Source organism: Lupinus angustifolius, chromosome LG15 (assembly GCF_001865875.1).
Source record: "Lupinus angustifolius cultivar Tanjil chromosome LG15, LupAngTanjil_v1.0, whole genome shotgun sequence".
NCBI lineage: Eukaryota > Viridiplantae > Streptophyta > Magnoliopsida > Fabales > Fabaceae > Lupinus > Lupinus angustifolius.
Window position 1 is genome coordinate 3,138,532 of NC_032023.1, and position 21,684 is coordinate 3,160,215.

The following is a 21,684-nucleotide window of genomic DNA, read 5'->3' on the forward strand; positions in this document are numbered from 1 at the left end:
CGTACACTCGCTTGGGCGAGCTGTCGCTTGGGCGAGGATCTCCTCGCTTGAGCGCAATTGAAGCAAATGTTTATGTTTAGCTCTCGCTTGGGCGAGCCACTCTCGCTCGGGCGAGACACTCTCGCTTGGGCGAGAGCACTGCGACAGAAGATGAACAGTGCGATTTCTGCATCGTTGTTCTTCAAAAAATCATCCAAAAAATCAAGGAAAAACAGCAGAAAACAACATTTATGCATTTCAAATCCTTTTATGTTCATATGGATAAGCATAAATGTTTTTCTTAATCGATTCATGGCATAAACAAGACACCACAATCCTAAATCAAACCAGATTTGGGGAAGAAAAGCAAGAACCCTAATTTCACTCATGAATCAAATTGGGGTGGCTCTGATACCACTTGTTGGAAAATATCTCCATCCGAAATCCATAGATTTAAACATAGAAGTCCTTATGACAATGACTTTGTTCCCATAAGCTAATGTTTATGCTCATACATAAACCCAAATGGAGCAACCATGGTCCGTCCAGACCGAAGAAACCCCAAATGAGTTCATGGTGAAGATGAAGAACATACCTTGTTGAGCCATTTCCGGAATCTCGAAGGTATGAGGGTGCGATGATCTTCCAGATGATAGAGCGTCGAATGATTTCCTTATGCTTCTCTAGAGGGGAATGAGAGAGCTCTTTTCTTGAGTGTTTGCCTTATGGTGAGGTTCCCTTTCTTATGAGGAGAGTTCCTTATATATTGATGCGGATAACTAGGATAGTGTTTTATCCCTATGGATATCACTATCCTAATCCACCTTTATTCTCCTTAACCTTACACCTTAAAACCTGTTGCTCTACAAATGGGGACCATAACCCATAAAAGTAACCATGAAGTGGTTACTACTTTAGTTGCAATAATTACTGAAGATCATTTTATATTTTGGCTAATTACATAATGACCATAACACAATCATAGAATTATATTTGTGACCCATAAATTGTCAGAAATTCTAACAACATTCTCTAACGTTTACTTTTAAACAACTATTTCTTTACAAATTGAAGGGAAAATGATCAAAAACAAAATTATCATGGACTATTAACTTCTCTCTTCCTCTGTAACATTCATCGATGTGGACACCATTTTTTAATAGTTATATCACAACCTGGTATCAAGATAATCCATATGCTCTTTGTGAAAATAATGATTATTTTGAGCAGAAAAGTCTATAAATGAAATAAAAGATGCATGTATACTTTAAAGTTGTGGGTTGATTTTGTAAGGTAGAAATCATCTTTTCTAAAATGATAAGATAGTTATATCAGAATGACTATACAAAAAATGACTATAAAAACACATACAAGAACAGTAGTGTGTTATTTGTTGCTCTAGTTTAGGTATGATAACATATAATACATTCTCTAGTGTTTGCTTTTAAACAATTATTTCTTTAAAAATTGAAGGGAAAGTGATAAAAATACCAAATTGTCAGAAACTATTAACTTCTATCTTCTTCTGTAAGATTCATCATTGTCGACGCCATTTTCAAGAGTTATATCACAGTGGTATCAAGATAATTCATATGATGTTTGTGAAAATAATGATTACTTTGACTAGAAAAGTCTATAAACAAAATAAGAGATGCACAAAGATGTAGAAAACTAACCTACAACAATGCTTCGAGGGTAAACCAACAATAAGAGACACCATCCACAAAATAAACAAAAAACAATAAAGAAAATACTTTATTACAATGGAAAAAAAATCAATGAACAGATCTAGATGCATAAAACCACTCTAAAGTTAACTATAAAACATTCTGGTAAAAAAATGAATACTTTCATATGGTAACACACATCTCTTGCCACTAATAACAATAGAATCTTTTGAAATGAAATGGAAGAAGAATACAAACCAAAAAGAGAAAAAAAATCGTGGAAGATAAGGAAAGTGATGAAATGATGGAGTGAAAAGTAGAGAGAGAAGTTATATGCTTTCAAATGAAATGTGAGAGAAAGATAATGAATTATTATATTAAATTGAAACAAATAGTAAAGAGAGTTTTTCATCTTATGTGTGAGACTAATCACTAAGAGGTAGAGAGCTTTTAGAGGAAATTTTTTGCATGAGATACTAGGACATGTCCCTTACTGATGTGATAAGATTTATTTTTATTATATAGTAAAAATAGATATAAATTTAATAATAACAAGAGACAAGTGTTAATTTGTATGTCTCATTTGGAAGAGTTTATTTAAGTTTCTCTTACGGTATAAATACTTATCAAAATGTTTGAGAGACTTATGATAATAGCTCATAGAAAAATATAAGCATATTCTATGTGAGAGTTTTTTATATTGTTATTACATTACACATAATTGATATTTAATTATCAGTAATTTTTAAGTAAAAGTACATTAAAATATATTAATTATGTATAAATATTTATACTAATAATATATAAGTATTATACTTCCTGACTTATCAAATTTAGCTTGCCCGACTATATATGTGGGTCAGTTTTGGAATAATTTTTTCTAAGAAATGGGGAGTGGGGAAAACAGCACTCACCCAAATCATGTTCTCTCTTTCTTTGTTCATTCTATTTCTCTGTTCATTCTAAACCTTCATAGGGAATTATCTTTAATTTTAAATTCATAAAATTAGTTTTAACATTGTTATTGTTACATCATCTTACATGGAATACAGATATGTAACACTAATAACGTTCAAGTTATCAACACTATCCACAATTTAATTGGGCAGTATTGGATTATTTAAATACAACATGTTATGAAGGAAGAAAATATATATGTTGACAAACTATATATATATAAACTTAAGTCAGATTCTTCAAAGAATTTGAAGATCCAAGACTCGATACTAATAGGAGCATCCAAATCTTGCGAATGGATCTTTCAACCTTTTTGTAGCTTTCTTACTTTGTTTGTTTTCCCATTACCAAAAAAACTTACTTACTAGTTCATGATACTTTTTGTGAAATACAAGTTTAAGTGATTTCCTTATCTGAGTTTATTTCAAGTGAATAAAAAATGATAATTTTAATAATAACTTTAATTTTCTTAAAGTAAATTTTATCATTGTATGATAATAAATATAATTTGCAAGAATAAGGAGAATTGTTTAAAAGTGTTCACATACAAATTAAGAGCGTTCACGGTCAACTTGAATTGGTTTTCAGGAAAACAAGTCATCCAATCTGAAGACATAAATAAGATACAGTTTGAATCGTTTTGGTTGATTTACATTAAAAAATCTGATCCAAAATTTACATATGATTTCAGTCCAGTTTGATTCAATTTTTAGTTAAAAATAACAAATATAACACACTTTCATAATAATGTCAAATTCATATAAAAACATGTCTATTTTGATTAATGTTTTTCCAAAGTGTCAAATTTTCAACAACAAAAAAAAACAATGACTATATTCCAAGACTCCCCATACCAAATGGGATACACGCAAAAATTTATTTGAACGTTAATAATATCACTTTGAACTAAAAATAAGAAAGACAACAACAAAAATAAGAGGAAAATAAGACACCATGAAAACAACATCAAGTTATCAATAACACACCCAATATAATTTTAATAATCAGAAAGTTTTAACTAATAATTAATAACACTTTTAATAATTAAAAATATAAAAAATGTAATTTTATATTATCAATTGTAAGATTAATTAGATTTAGAAAGAAAATCATCTTCATTTTTATGTATATGTAATTAATATTGGTTCCATTATGAATTTTGAAATTGGAACCAAAACCGATTCAAACCGATCAATTTTCTAAAAACTAGTCCAATATAATCCAATCAATTTTGGTTTTTCGTGGTTACAGTTATTTGGATTGATTTTCGATTTTTTTACTAGCCTCAATCTGAACACCCCTAATACTTATGCATTCAAACCTTTTAATTGAATAAAATATTTTTCATTATTAATCCAAATACAAAAACTTATTTTTTGGGTTATAAACTTATAATACAAACAAGTTATTGAATGTTAAGTATTTCTGATTTAATGTCTCATATGATTAGATCTTATATGATAGTGATAATTGTAATCATATTTGTGTAATAGTAATTTCTAAGATGGTATATGCTAAAGGGAAAAAGGAATATTTTGATTGAGAACTTTCCATCTTGGGTGTTAGTCTAGCCACTAACTTGCTATTCAGGGAACAGCACTTCATCTTAGTAGATAATGACAGCTATTACTAATGGAAGGACAAAAACATTTTGTATCTGATGATAGAATAAGACTACATTGTCCTAAAATATATTATAAATTATTTCTCACACTAATAATATTAAAGTAAAAATAAAAAATATTTAATTTTTTAATTTAAATGACATATTTACATGTGAGACAAAATTTGAGATATGATTTGTAATATCATTTAATTGTTCCTAATGATGACATTAAACTGAGAAAAAGAGTATCTTTTATGTCTAAAATCATGGGATTCTTAAAAAAAAATTAATTTAGGAAATTATCTTATTTAATTTTGTTTGAATATAAACAACTTAAAGTCTTAAATAGCAACAGCATTTAATGTAACATAATAACATAATCATGGCAAGATTCTTCATGATATTTTTCTTTTTTAACTATAAGTCACATACTTTTGATAATTTTCTACAATTTAAGTAAAACCTTAAACCCCATCATCAATCAAACCTTAATTAGCTCGAAAAGTTAAACCTTGTTTTCACCATATAAAAAAAGATAAACCTTGTAACAAAAGAAAGGAAAAAAAAAGACACATTGATCATAAGCATGATTGAAATGATTTGAACAAATCATAACACTTCAAATTGGTTAAGTGGGGCATATGAAGTAGTATTGTGGGATACCATTGATTTAAGATATCAGTTGTCTAAAAACATCACATATAAAATAAAAAAAATTAATTTTTCATTATTATTAATGATTTTACATCACTATCACTATACTCCGACCCTATATAAAATGAGACCATATCTTTTGTCTTACAATATTGTATTAGTTCATATGTCATAAACTATAATTATTTAGAAAAATATTTAATAATTAATATTTAACTTAAATATAAATTTTTCTAACATATCATAAATACTATCATAGACAAAAGATGTGTTCTAGTATAAGACTGGATTTGAGATCTCTATTAATTATTGATCAAGTTGAGCACATGAGTATTACACTATCAATTCCTGAAAAAAAGGGTCCAAATTAAGGTCATGTTCCACTGGCATTGGCGTGTTATAGAGAGAAAAAACTAATATAAAAAGTGGGTGATGGAAGCAAACACTGCATTATTGTATTTTGCATAAGTGATTATTGAAAGATTTAAGTCAAAGCCTTTTTTTTTTAATCTTCTCTTGTGGTAGAAAAAGTGAAGGACAAATTGCAGAACAGAGTAACAGAGAGAGAGAGAGAAATAACTTTCACTAAAATACTAAAAAGATTTCTGTTTTGTTTTGTTTTTTGTTGGCTTCAATCCATCATTGTCATTATTTGTTTGTTACAGGTTTAGTTACTCTCTCCAGTTCTACATTCTCTCCCTTTCTCTTTCTTTGTTTTCTCTCTCTCTTATTATTGTCTCTTTCTCTCTCTCTCTTTGTGGTGGTTCCTGTGTTTGTGAAAAAGGCTTCTTGGAAGTTGGAACTATAAGTTTCTGTTATAAAAATTTGATCTTTTTAGTCTTTGAACTGTGATCTCTGGTTTTTCTCATCTGGGTAATTTGGTTCTGTTGTGGTGGCTTAAGATGGCTGTGGAGAATCAAAGGGGTCCTGTGGTGGATGAAGAAGGGGCTAGTGACCCTTTTCCTGTAGGTATGCGTGTCCTTGCTGTGGATGATGAACCAATTTGCCTCAGAGTTTTGGAGACCCTCCTACGCAAATGCCAGTACCATGGTTTGTTACTTCATAATATTTTCTTAATTCACTATGCTTAACATGTGTTATATCAATTATTCTTTGCAATTTCTTGAAATTTTTAATTCAAATATTGTTTCTTTGCAAGGGTGGGAATGCTTAATTTCACTAAAGATAAAGGCTTTGGTTCAAAACTTGGATATTTTTAATGATTTTGATTTTGGGTTGTTGCATTAGTGTAGAAATCTTAATTATGCAACATTCTGTTTAGGCTATCTACTTCAATAGTTGAGGTGGCCTTTGGCTATGCCTAATCTCATATCCGATTCGTCGCTGTTGTTGCAGTTACGACAACTAATCAGGCGATTGAGGCGCTGAGAATGTTGAGGGAAAACAGAAATAACTTTGACCTTGTCATCAGTGATGTGAATATGCCAGATATTGATGGGTTTAAGCTCCTTGAGTTGGTGGGACTTGAAATGGACTTACCTGTTATCAGTAAGCTTATAAACTTTTCTATTGACATGCCTTTGACCTAAGATTTACTTATCATTCTGATGTTTCAGTTTTATAACTGATGGGGATACTCATAATTACAACTCAGCTTGTTTAAATTCGTTGTCTCGCAGATATTTGATCTAAACTATTATATTTTTTTTCATTTTGTTTTAGTGTTGTCAGCACACAGTGATACAAAGCTGGTGATGAAGGGTGTTGCACATGGTGCATGTGACTATTTGCTGAAACCGGTTCGACTCGAGGAGCTGAAGAACATATGGCAACATGTCGTGCGAAAGAAAAAAACTGATAGCGGGGATAAGCCTTCCAAAGAGGAGAAGGGTCCTAATATTGCTGGGGAAGGTAGTCAAGGCATCTTATCAGAAAGCAGTGCTGATCAAAATAAAGCTCTTGGTAAGAGAAGAAAGGACCAAAGTGAGGATGAAGAAGAAGACCCTGATGCAGATGAAGAAGAGACTGAGGATCCCTCAGCGCAGAAAAGGCCTCGTGTAGTTTGGTCAGTTGAGCTGCATAGAAAATTTGTTGGGGCAGTTAACCAACTTGGCCTTGAAAGTGAGTTGAATGGAAAATTTGTTGTCGAAGATATAAATTTTTTATTTTGTTTGTCTTGAGAACTCATCTTAAATTCTAACTTTTCACTTGTTATTTCAGAGGCTGTTCCAAAGAAAATACTTGACATGATGAATGTTGAAGGGCTTACAAGGGAAAACGTGGCAAGCCATCTGCAGGTAGTTATCTTAATTGTTCTATTTAGTCGTCGTTGGCAAATCATGGAATGGAAATCTTACATCTGATTATTTTTTAAATATTGTTCAATGATAACTTACGAAATGAAAGTTTGTATAAGTTCATTGATATCCTCTTTTTATAAAGCAAATCAACTTCGATTCTTGAATAATCGATATCACTTATGCTTCTATTGTAACAAAACTAATTAACAGCAAGTGAGTTATGCGCATAGCATAATGTTATAGATATTTCGTATAATTTTTTTAATAAAATAGGATAGATCAAATCCAAAAGAAGTATGTTTTACTAATGAAGATTTTTGGCACGTTTTCAAGTCCAATCACTGATCGGATGATGATTGCTTGATCAACCGAGTCTGAATATCATTCGTTTAGTCAAGCAAAATGTGCATATTTTCTCCTGCAGCTGTTTATTTATTTGCTTATATGCATCGGAAGTTGATAGGGCTAGCTCTTCATTTTTCACATCAAAATATACTTTTTAATGTTGTTATGATTACGCAGAGGCTCACTGTCATTTTGTATTGCAGAAATATCGACTCTATCTGAAAAAGGCAACCCAGCAAGCTAGTATGGTTGCTGTATTTGGTGGTAGTGATTCTTACATGCGGATGGGTTCAATAGATGGATATGGAGATTTTTGTGCTTCATCTGGATCAGGAAGGTTGTCAACCGCTACATTACCATCTTATGCATCAAGTGGAATTTTCGGTAGGCTGAATTCCCCGGCTGGCTTGAACATGAGAGGAATTAGTTCTTCTGCACTAATCAGTCCTGTCCAATCTCAAAACATTAGCAGCTCATTCAACACAGTTGGAAATATTCAGCCATCCATATTTCCTGCAAATCATAGCTCAAGTTTATTTCACGGCATTCCAACATCAATCGAGCTTACACCGGCCAAACAAAGCAACTGTACAACTGGTTTAACACAGTTAAGTCAAGTTGATCAAAGTGGATTCACAGCTGCTTCCGGCTTCCCAGATAGTAGGGTTACTGTTGGTAATGCTAACAATTCTATACCTTGTGTCTCAAATAATCATTTGATGTTACAAGGGAACTCGCAACAAACCCATTCAGGAGCATTTAGAAATCAGTCTTCTGTTAGAGCAGCTCCTCTGGGCACAGAATCTTTTGATGTCGGCATGTGCAGTTCTTCGAATATGCTGGACTATAATCGTTCTAATGAGAACTGGCCGAGTGCAGCTCAGTTGCCTAAATTTCCTGCCAATTCTTTGCCATTTTGTGAGACTTTCAATAATGACCAACTGCCTCTCACCGGCATGAATGTTTCCAACTCAAGTACTCTTATCGGTAACAGTCCAGTGGATTTCTCGTCCAGAATTGCAATTTCTGTACCTTTGGAGGATTCTCGAAGTGAGCTGCAATGTCAAGAAGACTTGACCAGGAATATTTTACAGCCTTCAAGTTATACACCACGACAAAGATGGGATGAACATAGACTGGACTATAACGAAAACATGAGCCGTCCCTTCAATTCTGTAAATTCACTGGTTTCTTCTAGTGGAGTGATGAACACTCTGGGGAACAGTTTTAACCAAAATAGTACAACTTGCGGCAATAGAATTGATGCATCTTTGTGTGGCCAACTGAATGGGGCTTCCCCATCAATGCCTCAGTGCAACGAGGTTGAGAAACTTTCTTCGGGCATAAGATTCAAGCCAAATGATGCCTACATTTTGGAGCAAATGAAGTCCCAGGATGGATTTATTCATAATAACTATGGGACCTTGGATGAGATCATGGGTGCAATGGTCAAAAGGGTATGATCATATAACCTATCTCTTCCGTTTTTAAGAAGAAATTATCAACTTTTATCCCCTACCCCTTTAAACGTTTCTGCGATCGCAATGGTATCACAAAACAACTGAATTGCACTACTTTTAGTTGCTTATAACAATGTAAGCACAATCACTTTTTTTAGTATCGGTTGCTTCTGGTAGATGCTTGTATGAATGGTTTGAGTTTTAGAGCATTGTGGTTCAATATTTTTTCTCTAGCTCTGACTTGAAAGAATTAAAAATAATTGTGCAACGTCATTTTTTAAGCGTTCGTTGCTATTGGAATTATTTAATGATGCAAATCATGGCAAACCATGTCAATTTAGTAGGCAATTCATGCCAATGAAGCAATTGATTATAAATTAGTGTTACTAACTAGAGACAGATTCTGCAGTCATAAATGCTTTTTCATTTCAATAACAGTAATTGTTATCTAAACCTCCTCTCTGGTTTCCCAAGTTACACGGATCGTTATTGTCTCTGTATTATAAACTTATAGAAAGGCAAGTTGAGTGTAATTCAGACAGACTAAGGGGATAAAGTGCTTATAGCAATCCACGATTCAATATAGTTTCTGAACAGTGGATTGGAATCTTCACTAATGTATTAGGTTCATTAACTTATTCGCTGAGGATGTGGTAGGTTTTCTTGGTCGAATGGAATTGTCTTTTAACCGGTATATATCTTTGTCGAGGATGTGGTAGTTTATGATGTATTAGGATCATAACCTTTGGTTTCTTTGTTATAAGTATCTCCATAAGAACTCACATACTTTATTAGGATGTGTGAATATATAGTTGTATACATATAACTTATGTGCCTTTATAATTTGGTTTTAGTCTTGATTTGCAATGAAAGAAAATTACCTTGTGTTTTTCATCATTTCATGATAAGAGTGTTTCTAATGCAGGAGCAACATGATTTGATATTGATGAATGGAGAAATGGGATTTGATGCCTACCCTGTGGGTTCATGTATCTGATTTCTTCTGCTTCAGCACAAAAAATTGTGAAACTTAAGTTTCTATGTGCCTCTATAATTTGGAACCTGTTTCATTGTGTAGTTTCTCTTTGATGTACTTAAGTTTCTATGTTTCTGCTACAAAAATTTTAACTTAATGTGCCTTATAGTTCTTGCCTTTTTTCTCATTACACAGAATAATTGTAATGTGAAGTTATTTCTTACTTCCTGTGCTCTTTCTTTTCCACATATGCTTATTAGATTTGGAGATTGTACTATAAAAAATCATTTTGCACATTCTTGGTATAAAAATGTTAAAAAATGAAATGCAACTAGTTTGAACTCCATTCTGTAAATTTCTTGCAATTTCAATATCATGAAAGTGATTTTCTAAGCAACACTGAAAATCAATCTTTCTATCCCATTTTGGGTATTATTTTTTATATTTACCATTTTTTTTTTGTATTTTTCATCTACTCAAACAAACATAACACAACATACAATTTAGTAAACATGTCAGAAAAAGACAAAACGGAATAAACTCTCTTATATATTTGGTGCATAATAGGAGATCCACTAGAAAGAAGAATAGAACAATGTTTTTACATTATATTTTGTCCATGCAACAAATGATACCTACTTGTTGATTACATCTATAAAAATGGAGAGTATCTATCTAAGATATATTAGAGAAAATGAGTAGAATATTACAACAATGTCTATTTTTTTCCTCATTTGCCAGTTGATTTGTCCCTTTGCTAGTGAATGTGTCCTTTGAATCTTACATCACAATAAATTGGCACCAACTGGGAATCAGTCACATGAGCAATAATGAGCAAAGAGTTATATGAATATGTATAATGAACACAAATAACATCAACAATTAGATTTCATTGAAGTTTGGGTGCTTACTATCCCATCTTGATTTTCGGTTGAACATTGATTACATAAAGTCGGTCAAACACTAGTTACACGACTCTTGCAAAGGAAGTTGCAACTAACACTAAGCTTCTCCACTCTATAGCCAACCAGGTAGTGGAGACATAGATTCAATGAATCATCATCACCAAAAAAAGATTCAATGAAACTTTATCCCAATACCCAATGTTGAAATTTGCAGCAAATATAATTGGAATCACCAAATTCAACTCTTTATTTATATAAAATGGGGATGTGAATCTGTCTAAGCTTTAAGGAAATTATTTAATTTTCATTGGGCAGAGATGAATCATATGTGTGCCTCATGAACATGAAAGTTGTCTAATTTTCTTCATTACAAGTTATTTTATCACATGTGGGATAAGCTCATAAATATTAACTTATACAGTATCATAATATAATTAAAAACAATTCACATTAGATACAAACTTCAGATCAGTAAAAACAAAATTAAGAAATTAAAATATGAATCATATTAAATTACACAATAATAATGAAAAAATACCACAATGAGAGAGAGCTTAACACAGAATGTCTAATATTTAATCTCAGTGAAAACTGTGGTTTGTAATGTAAGCATGTCCTAAGGTTGCAGTCTTGAATTTGTTGCCACATAATACATAGTTTCCACTTTATAATGCATTTCTTTACAACTTTTTCTAAATTCTTCTATGAGTTGAACGCCGGTTACACGACTGGTCCGAGCATAATTTAAGCAAGCTCCTAACTTGAAATGAGTTGAACACCGGTTACACGATGGGTCCGAGCATAATTTAAGCAAGCTCCTAGCTTGAAATGAGATGAAAATTTCCCGCTTTCAAGCATTTACCTCAATTCAACTCAGTAAGTTGTGCTCTCCTTTCTGCAGCTTTTTTCCTTATAAATATGCCCCATCTCAAAGCAGCTTTTAGCTTAAGCCATCCAACAACAGCTTTTCCGGAAGACTTGCCATGATCCTCACTGAAAGAATCATACATCTGAGGCTCATATTGAAGACTATAGGTATAACAAGCCTCATTAGAATGACCATAGTTGATTGTCTTAAGTAACCGTTGCATATCGTCACTCCCCAACATCTCCGAACTCCTAAGACGGAGTTCTTCGGCCACAATGTCTTCCAATCCTTGCCCACTTCTCTGCTTAGACCACTCTCCTTGAAAATATGTACCTCCAACTTCCTGATGTTCATCGGGTATGTAATTCATGCTGCCTGACAATGCTATTTGCGAGTTATTTGATGATGTCCCTACCATCTGATTATCAGATCTTCCGAACGGATAATCAGACAACTCGGGACCAGATGAGTAGTTATTTGTTATTTGCAAATGTTGATTTGGTTCAGAGGGGACATATGGAAGCCTATTCTTTGGATAAGTATAGTGCTGCTCTTGGACATTGTTATGAAGCAACATAGGTGTTACTAAAGATCTTGAACCCTTTTTGGAATTAAAAACTTTGCCATCATATTCTATAACCTGGTTCCAATTGTCATATGCCTTCTTCACCAAGGAATCCACAGACATCTGTTATTCAAAATCTCAATAAATGAGCAGATACGAGAAATTTAACAAACACACAGGGTAATGGAGGTGCAAAAATTTAAGCGTCGATCACATATTAAAGGATGGAAAGCATGGTGCTGCCCCTCCTATATATTTATATATATAAAGAGGGTGATCCTCGGCGCAATAATAAGGTTGTTTGCCTTGTGCATCGGGCCGCCCTTATACATATGATTGTTTTTTAATTTTATGTATTCAGCCACTTCCTTTGATGTTTTGTGGATCCGTCGGGGAATTATATCAAATTGATCAAGAAATAGTGTTTTAAGTTAGTGCTAAAAACTGACCTTCTGATCTAGAGTAAGTGAATCCAAAGAGAAAAACTGCCCGTCGGCAATGAGGCCTCTCAGCTCGTATATATTGTTGAACACAATGCCAGTGCTACCGGATTCATCAGTGTAGTAAACAAAAAGCTTACCACCCAAGACACATGTCTTGGCATGCTCCACTGTGTTCTCCCACATTCTGTTGGACATGCCACTACCAAGTATCTGTAGTAAAGGTAGCAATTAAGTTTGTCGAAAGGAATATTCGGATAGTTTGGATTATAGAAGAATGATATGGATGCTTATGCACAAGTAGGACTTCTTTCTTACACTTCTTAATTTCTGTGGGTCACGGACAAGAAGGCGCAGGAAATCTTCGACAGTTGATATTTTTGCTTGAATCAATTTTTTGTGAAGTGCCCCATCCTTCGCAATCCGATCCAGTCTCCAAACTTCGTCATGTAAAGCTGGTGGATAGTGTTTCTTGTATACTGAAAATCACACAGAAATATTTCAATATATCAGGATTCAAGAACTCTATAATATATTTCCAATATTTTTATACATATGAGGAAATTCGTTGTAAGTATGGAAGTTTATCCTGGACACTTAATAAAACTATACAAGTGTCAAGAACCAACTCCTACAGAAGAATGGTTGTGGACAGTACACACACTCCTGACAAAGTTACAGAGGCTCTATACCATGTATATGATCACCTTCCGAAAACGCCTATTAGGTGGATGCACGTTATATCTCTGATTTCAAAGTTTTGTAACTTTTGTTATCTAAACCTTGCGATTACACTTTTATTGATTAGATATTTTAGCTAGACAAACACAATTATTTTATCATAAGCCAAAAACAAGAAGGTAAACTGTTAGAAAACTCACATTCTCCTCTATGATCTTTAACTGCAAAAGCTTCAGTCTTTCCCTCGCGAACACGAATCCCCTCACAAGACCCAGGAGCCACCTTAACACCAAGCCTGAATTTTCTGCTTCTTATCCAGCTAGAATTGTCTGTGAAAGTAAGATCACTTACGGTCCCTACCCCTTCCTTTAGGCTAACCTGCAAATCTCCGGTAAGAAGTGGCCTTTTCCCTTCACGTTCCTTTACTTCGTGGCTTTCGAAGTGCTCTTTTGTCCAATCATCATCAGCTTCTTCATTAAAGTCACCTTCAAGCACCACAACATTCAATTTAGCAACCGATTGTGGTCCGACCTGAACTACATTGCCTGTGTTCGGATCCTGCAAGACAACATGGATAGCTGCTCCTTGCTCTCCCTCAACCTTCCCTCCTGTGAACAAGTGCGGAGGCATTCTTGTTCTGAAATGAAGCTGCAGATTCTTTGCACCAGGTCCTTCTATTCTTGGTGGTGATCTGACACAAGTAAAATGTAATTAACGACATCATGGATAACAGATAATACATAATAGTTATTACTAATGTTGCATCATCCAAATTTCATCATATTGATAAGGACCGCGCGTACATAAATATTGTTAATCCCCTTAAATCGCTCATCGGCCATCAGCATCACACTGAACAAGCATTAGTAACTAAAAATAAGATTTTAATAACTCTAATTTAACAAGGAAACACACCTTTCAGCCAGTTGAGCAGGGCCCAATTTTGCCAAAGCACGCTCCACTTCTTCACTAACCTATAGTCCACGGAATTAGAAGGATTAACAGAATACGTTACGAAACGCCGTAGATCTTCACTAAGAGGCATACAGCTACTTCTAAATGAAAGTTATTACATGTTTCATCTCAAAACCAATTGGAAATAAGGGGAGTAGCCCAACAAATATTTAAACCATGCTTAGAAGAATGAGGCAGACAATGTGAGACTTACTTCCCGACAAAAGCAATAAGCATAATATTGAAATATCAAACTCTAGAAAAAGCATTAATACGGTCACAAATAAAAGTATACTCAGTTTTTTCTTGTAGACTACTTTACATTTGGGTTAAACAACACACAGTAACTGAATTTTGTCAAAAGGTACTTTTATATCACTTCTTCTGTGAAGGGTGTTCAAGCGTAGGGATAACTATTATATCAGAAAGTGATTAGTCATTGCTTATGAAACAAATTTCTATGAACCAAAAAAAAAACAGAAAAGACAAATCCTCTAAACATATGCAGGACTAAATAGTAAATACTCAGAAAGTAACTATAACTCACAATTTTCCTGAGAAGAGGTTCCAAAGATGAGCAAAGTCTCTGAAGACTATCCACCTTTAAAGCTTCCACAATTACACTGCATATTTCAAGTAATTATTGGTGTCAGTGTAACCAACTTTGCAATAAAATGCATTGAAAAAAATATAAAAGTAACACCTTAAATTGAGGTTAACTGATACCAAAAAAGGAAAAATGTTTAGAAGCTCAAAAGTTGAAAACATTTCAAATGCATATACCTAAAACCAACTTCACTTATATATATAAGATTACAAAAAGAAAATGACATTATTTGTACTCAAATCCAACTTAGATTAGTATTCTTCAAAATAAGAATTTCTACATTAGTGAGTTCCAAAATTAGCAGCCACAAACAATTAATTATTTAACCCTACATGCTACAACTGGTATCATGTTATCAAGATCTAGTTACAACTGAAGTTAATCCAAACAACTATATATATTAACAATAATTAACAACAGAAGCAAGAACCAGTTTGACAATGACAATAACATTGTTAAAATCCCAAGGGTGCATTTGCGAGTTGAGTTTTGGAGGAAGAATAAGGGAAGAGAATGCTTCAGAACCATCTCATAAATGTATCTCACGACTCTCAAACCATCGGGTTTTCATTTTCTTCTCTCCAAAACTCAACTCGCAAACGAACCCTTAGAGTATTTGCACAGAACCAAACTTCATATTAACTTTGAAGCAAATAACTAAATTTAGCATTTAGATTTTCTTATTTTGTATCAAAAACAAGCAATTACTCTAAAAAAAGATCATACCCAAACATACATCAAAATATAATACACTAATGACTAACCATAATAACTGAATGAATAGTTATAAATTGTATTGATTAATACCTTGCTAATCCTGGTAGCTTAGGCTTCTTTGATTGAGTAACATGATGTTGTGCATCTTCATCATCATCACCTTTCTCAACTAAGTCATACCCTCTCTTCTCTACTCTATTGTTCTTGGAACTTTCCATTAATAGAAACTTGTTTAATCCCAATGAGATCCTTTGACTATTTCTATATTTAGAAACTTGGTATTGTCCTAGTGATCCTAGGATAGGTACAAGGTATACCCCAGAAACTTCCCAGATGAAGAAAAGTGTAGAGTAAAAATCTAGTACCTAACTAAACCTTAAATGTTTTGAGTTCAGAAACCAGTATAAAGAAGGGAAACTTGTTCATTTATTTTCACATTTCTGGATCTAGGATTAGGACATCAAATATAAAATAATTAAATATAAATGTAGTCACTGTAGTATAGATCTATCCCAGTGGTTTTAGTTTATCATTTTTCACACGTTAAGTTTACTTGTGTAAAAAGTAATATTGTAAAGATTAATATAATATTATTATATACAATTTATTTATATTATTTTTATACGATAGTTAAATATGAGTGATAGATGATGTATTGATAGAGTATGAATAGAACTCCTGTACTTTCGGTATATATGTTTTTTATTTAACAGTTGGTGAAGTTAATACATAAATGGCATAGTAGAATCTTAACAATATAAAAAACTAATAAATTAGTGTTCTTATTAAAATTTATAATTTTTTATACTAACAAAGATACAATTTACCATTCTTTTAGATAAAGAACTAATTCATTTCATAACGTGTGATTATCTCTTTCCACAAATATTATTTTTAGGAATTAAATATTTGATTTTTTATCATCTAAAAAATTTAGTGGGGTTAGAGTATCACCATGATAATATGATATTATTGAAGTTCACAGCTGGGATGGATGTGTGCATGAATCTGAAATTGAAAGCGCGTTTGGTGGAATAACATGCGTCTTTGACTTTGTTAGAAGTAGGTGTCGGCGACAAGACAGAATCAGTTTCTTTTATGAAATATCTCATTATAGCTAGATTTCGGTTAAAATTTCAAACATACAAAACATAATGCAATGCAACAATTGCATAAACCTTTTTTTTGCAACTTCACTTACCATGCAATATTTTTCTCTCATTAAGACACTACTTTTATGTCCTAAGAAAAAATTATATTGTTTGTTTTGTTCAAATAAATAAGGATAAAACTTGGTTTCCTTCTATCTTTAGTTCTTTACAAATTTATTCTATATAATTATTTCAAAGTACTAAGGACAAATCTGTATTGATATTTTCTTGAATCAATTTTATTTGTCAAAAAAATCTATTGTAGGTTATTTGAAAATTAGAAAACTTAAAATTTTCAAATGGAAACAAATTTTAGACATTTTTTCATACATTTTCTATGTAAAGAGTTATACAACATTGTTCACAATTCATTTATATTATTTTTTAAGCGTTAATAATGATTAAATATAAGTGATGAATGTAATAATAATATATGCAACTCTTACATTATCATAACATATATAATTTTCTCATTTTTGAAACACTTCAGTACCGATGAAAGACACTTCTGCTTCACATTCACGATTTTTAATGACTAATTTGAATTTTTACCTTTTAATAAATGAAATTGGTATCACTAATAAAAATATGAGCCGACACCCTTTGGATGGATCACAATAGTGGTACATGTGCCTAGAATCTTGAAGTGTGCCCATGTGCAGCCTCATGATTCTTGAGAACTGTCACTCTTAGTAACCCATGTGTGAAGATTTTATATTTCATTCATAGTACATAACCAACTCTTAATTTGTTTAAGCTTATCTATTATATGCTCATTAATATATTTTACACATCCAATGGTTGGTTCAAGTGGTATATGTTTGATTCCCCTTAAGTAAGGTCTCAGGTTCGAATCTTGTGGATAAAGAAAATACCCGTTATAAGAGTTAGCCTCACATACCTGTGGATGTTCCCGGCTCGGACATGATTGCCTCCAGTATAAGGGTACATGTGGGAAACCAAAAGAAAAACTCAAAACTTATAAAGAACTAGTTGAAAATTGAGAGCTAACAAATTACGGATTATACTAATATTGTTCGGTAAGATTACTTGGTAAGTTAGCTAATTTGATCAATATTATTTGATAAATGTAAAATGAAATAAGCTCATAAACTATCTCAAGGGGCTTATAAACCTAACTTATTGAAATAAGCCTTTTAAATGCAATAAGCTAATTGTCTTCATCTATTCATCATTGAATGAGTCTGGTAAAAGACGAAGATACATCTAATTTATGCAACTTGCTAACCAATATGCACCGGTGATAATTTGACCCATTTCAATATGGGTTGGGTTGTGCTAAATTAATGGGGAAAATAAAATCACATCAATAGCATTTATGTTGTGTTAGAGTCTCAGAACAAGAAGCTAAGTCAACAGTTTGCGAACTCTTGATAAACCAAACCAATTTGAGCTTACGAGTCAAACCGAACAATTGACAAATTTCGATCGAGCCAAATTCGAGCTGAGCATTTCGAACTTGAGTTCAGTTTCGTGCCGATCAAATCCTTATCGATTTGAACCGTCTGAGCTCTGATTTGACTTGGTTCAACTCGTTTCCAGCCATAAATATATATAAGGTGGTAAAACAAGCATACACATTAAGCAACATGCTGACCAATATACACAGGTGAAAATTTGTACCATTTCAATATAGGTTGGATTGTGCTAAGAGTCTCAAATCAAAAAGCTAACAACTAGTTAAACCAGCAAAATCTAAACTCCAAGTACATGGAAATGGAAGCAATAGCCAAAATATAACGACCACTAAACATATTTGATCAGTTTTCAGCTCTCAGGAGAAGATTGTATCGTGGTAATAATGCATTTTGTATGCATTGGATTGGCATATATGTGAAGTAAAAATTGTTTGATACAAGCATATAGTTAATCCAGCTTCAAACAGAGTATAACAAAAAGTTTAAACTACATTGGCTAACAGCTCAAGCATTTTGCTTGCATTCTTGTGTAAAAGTAAAACCATGATTATAGCAATAAAGAATACAAATAATAATAATAACTTTATTTACTCTCCTTCCCAGCCCATTTGATGCGCTCGTTGCTCCCAGACCGAAGTAAGCTTTTTCTCCCGGAGGAGGATGGCCTGAGCACGCTCTCTTGCCTGCTCGCATGTTTCAGTTGCAGTAATACATTTGTCTGCCTCTCTCTGGTACTGAGATGCAACTCTTTTTGCTTCAGCCAAAGTTATGTTCATGTGCCGGGTGTGCTCTTCCGCAACAGCTTCTTGCAACTTAAGCTCCTCGGTGAGAAGGTCCACAAACTGCTTCTCCATCTCCTCCTTTAGATCCGGGTCATTACTTCCGCAATCTGTTGATCAGCACAGAATATGTCATCCATATGATAAGTAGTTATCGGAAGCAAAATTAACGAACTTCTGCGAATTTCATAAGCTTGGCATGGTTGTCATAATCTTATATTCATCATGACCCTGATTACAAAATATCGCACATGATGTGGAGTTAGATTTTATCATGGACAAACCAATATCACCTCTTCCACCTCTTTTGTCTTAATTAAACAGTATACATTACTACAGTGAACGCGTATTTCGATCATCTATGCTGATAAAGGCATAATACCAGTTAAGACTTGAAGTCCAAATAAAAGGTCAAATCACATGGCATAAAAGGCTATATTCTAAGATGTTCATGTTCTTAGAAGATTGTTATAAGTGATTTTTCATGCTCTTAGTAGTTAGCTCTTAATAATTGTTAATGTTCATAGAAGTTAGCACATTGTAGTTGTGTTTGTTGATTAGCTCTTTTAGTGCTTACATAGCACCATTTAATCCCTCACAAAACGGATGCAGAAATTGAAATACCACATAAAAAACCTAACGAATATGATAAAGATCTATATGATGTTGGTTGCTTGGGAATTGCCTTTGATGGGATAGCTCATATAAAAAAACATACTAATAAGGAACTTGCGTAAGTATACATTTCAGAAAAGCCATTCGGAGAAGTTCTAACCTGAGACAGAGAGATTGGCCAGCCCTATATATTGACAAAACAAAAATATATCAGTAAACAAGTAGAAGTTTACATCACATTAAAAAGTAGTTCTAAACATATAAGTATCATAATTGACATCTACTATAACAAGACATAATGGCTAAGCGTAAAGTTTGCAATGGAATTATAAGTCATAATTATTTTTCTCATGCAATTTTAACACCAGAGCTAAAAATAATAAATATGAGAAAACGGCATATAGCTTGATTGGACAGAAAACACAAGTCAAGGGGGTAAGAGAAATAATAAAAGACAAATCTTACAGCATGTTTCATGGATCAGTTTTATTCTTAAAATTGTATTGAAAACTCATCCATCAATTTTACCCATACCAAATTGACCCTTACTGTGAAGAAATGAGCTTATCTGAGATAAGAGCAATTGCCAGATACCAATGGGCAACACCCATTATAAAATTCTTTTTCAATATTATTTCATTTTCTCTTCCTTGTATGTTAATATTTCTGTAGAGCAGAATATTTTATCATCACAATTCGACAAATTTCGAAACTACACACAAATTTCAAGTTTCAATGGGGAAGTTTGTCTCTAAGATGTGATTGAAGCCCAAAGAACTAGAATCTAAGAATTAATTAACCAGCACATCATCCAGGTGTGTTCATATGAAATTTCAAATGAACCCTATTAGAATCATAAGCCATGAAACAAACATATTGTCCATGATTTTAAATATTACTACTAGCCAATTGATATTTGTTAGATCTAACATCATAGTAGTTCCAATACCCATTATTAAGATCGACATGATATAACCACGAGTGGAAATTCCTCTATCATCATCAAAATCAGAAATTTAGATCATAGCATGAAAACTATGCAATAATCTATTCTAGTTACAATCTTAGACTAATCACAATAAAACACATACTGAACTACAACCTTAATAACATTTCTACATAATCTATTGATCCAATGAGAACCGCATATAAAAAATTCAATATATTTCAAAACCCTCATCCACAAAAAAAAATGGGTAAGTGCCAAAATCAAAGACAAGCATTGAGAAAAAAGGTTTAAAATGTGAACTTTGAAAATGGGTAAGTGCCAAAATCAAAGAGAAGCGTTGAAAAGGGGTTAAAAATGTGAACTTTCTTTTTGGCACTACCGAGGTGCATGACTACACTTTCCAACAAGTGTCGATATTAGGAATGAAACCCTTAACATTTTTGAAAATGGGTAAAAAGTAATAAAGTATAAATTGTTACCAGGAGCAAGTTTGAAGAGGGACAAAGGAGGAGGACAATCACAAAGGCAAGGAGGACAAGAAAGGTTAGAATTGTGAAAAGTGATTCCTTTTTTGAATCTCCAATAGAGTGCAGGGCCACACACTCCTAAGGCTGAAACAATTGCAAATACAACCAAACACAGCCTTAACCAACCCCCAGAATCAGATCGACCCCTTGACATTTCTCTCTCTCTCTCTCTCTCTCTCTCTCTATCTATCTATCTATCTATAATGGGATTGTGAGATACTGAGATCTAATTCAATGATGGTGATGATCTTGATGGTATAGTGTGTGCTGTGTACAGTGAAATCAATGGGATTTTCTTGTGGTAAAGTAACTAACTAGTTTTGTTCATTATTATTATATGCCTCTTTGAACAAGTCATATTCATATGTAATACAATAGTTTGGTAAGGGTGTTGAGAGTATTAATAATCTCTAAAGACTTATAGTGAAAGTATTATTATTCATTATTTATTTTTATTATTCTTTTAAAGAAACAATAATAATTATACAATTAATGGTAAATGATATTATAATATTATATAAAATATAAACAATCAGGCCATATATTTTTTATCTAGTTGAATTTGTGATTTATTAATTAAAT

General features: G+C 32.8%; 3 protein-coding genes across 5 annotated transcripts; 1 reads left to right on the top strand and 2 right to left on the bottom strand.

Moving 5' to 3' along the window:
- LOC109328468 (two-component response regulator ARR12-like) lies at positions 5,245 to 10,076 on the top strand. Its single transcript, XM_019561942.1, has 6 exons — positions 5,245 to 5,913; positions 6,220 to 6,372; positions 6,547 to 6,945; positions 7,045 to 7,121; positions 7,673 to 8,926; positions 9,855 to 10,076. Exons 1-6 carry the CDS (start codon positions 5,766 to 5,768, stop codon positions 9,924 to 9,926), a joined length of 2,103 nt encoding a protein of 700 aa, XP_019417487.1. The 5' UTR covers positions 5,245 to 5,765; the 3' UTR covers positions 9,927 to 10,076.
- LOC109328235 (calmodulin-binding protein 60 F-like) lies at positions 11,226 to 16,100 on the bottom strand. Of its 2 annotated transcripts, XR_002105408.1 has the most exons (8): positions 15,733 to 16,100; positions 14,866 to 14,941; positions 14,280 to 14,338; positions 13,565 to 14,055; positions 13,002 to 13,162; positions 12,693 to 12,896; positions 11,590 to 12,366; positions 11,226 to 11,538 (listed from the first exon to the last, which is right to left on the bottom strand). XR_002105408.1 is itself a non-coding variant. In XM_019561601.1 (7 exons), the coding sequence occupies exons 1-7, from the start codon at positions 15,858 to 15,860 to the stop codon at positions 11,674 to 11,676; spliced, it is 1,812 nt and encodes a 603-aa protein (XP_019417146.1). In that variant the 5' UTR covers positions 15,861 to 16,100; the 3' UTR covers positions 11,226 to 11,673. The 2 variants fall into 2 exon arrangements, 1 of the variants encoding a protein (XP_019417146.1); XM_019561601.1 differs by having other exon boundaries at positions 11,226 to 12,366.
- Positions 18,603 to 21,431, bottom strand: LOC109328236. Of its 2 annotated transcripts, none has more exons than XM_019561604.1 (4): positions 21,301 to 21,431; positions 21,055 to 21,266; positions 19,787 to 19,810; positions 18,603 to 19,121 (listed from the first exon to the last, which is right to left on the bottom strand). In XM_019561604.1, the coding sequence occupies exons 2-4, from the start codon at positions 21,254 to 21,256 to the stop codon at positions 18,820 to 18,822; spliced, it is 528 nt and encodes a 175-aa protein (XP_019417149.1). In that variant the 5' UTR covers positions 21,257 to 21,266; positions 21,301 to 21,431; the 3' UTR covers positions 18,603 to 18,819. The 2 variants fall into 2 exon arrangements, with proteins under 2 accessions (XP_019417149.1, XP_019417148.1); XM_019561603.1 differs by having other exon boundaries at positions 21,055 to 21,270; positions 21,305 to 21,413.

What these genes read in the sequence shown, in the direction of transcription:
- LOC109328235 (XM_019561601.1), bottom strand. Translation starts at nt 15,860, where the DNA reads ATGGAAAGTTCCAAGAACAATAGAGTAGAGAAGAGAGGGTATGACTTA. An exon ending in CCTGCTCAACTGGCTGAAAG is followed by an intron (nt 14,056 to 14,279) that starts GTGTGTTTCCTT and finishes TACTTGTGTCAG; the next exon opens with ATCACCACCAAGAATAGAAG. An exon ending in TAAAGATCATAGAGGAGAAT is followed by an intron (nt 13,163 to 13,564) that starts GTGAGTTTTCTA and finishes TGTGATTTTCAG; the next exon opens with TATACAAGAAACACTATCCA.
- LOC109328236 (XM_019561604.1), bottom strand. Translation starts at nt 21,256, where the DNA reads ATGTCAAGGGGTCGATCTGATTCTGGGGGTTGGTTAAGGCTGTGTTTG. An exon ending in CCTCTTCAAACTTGCTCCTG is followed by an intron (nt 19,811 to 21,054) that starts GTAACAATTTAT and finishes GTCAATATATAG; the next exon opens with GGCTGGCCAATCTCTCTGTC. An exon ending in GGCCAATCTCTCTGTCTCAG is followed by an intron (nt 19,122 to 19,786) that starts GTTAGAACTTCT and finishes GCTGATCAACAG; the next exon opens with ATTGCGGAAGTAATGACCCG.
- LOC109328468 (XM_019561942.1), top strand. Translation starts at nt 5,766, where the DNA reads ATGGCTGTGGAGAATCAAAGGGGTCCTGTGGTGGATGAAGAAGGGGCT. An exon ending in ACGCAAATGCCAGTACCATG is followed by an intron (nt 5,914 to 6,219) that starts GTTTGTTACTTC and finishes CTGTTGTTGCAG; the next exon opens with TTACGACAACTAATCAGGCG. An exon ending in AATGGACTTACCTGTTATCA is followed by an intron (nt 6,373 to 6,546) that starts GTAAGCTTATAA and finishes ATTTTGTTTTAG; the next exon opens with TGTTGTCAGCACACAGTGAT.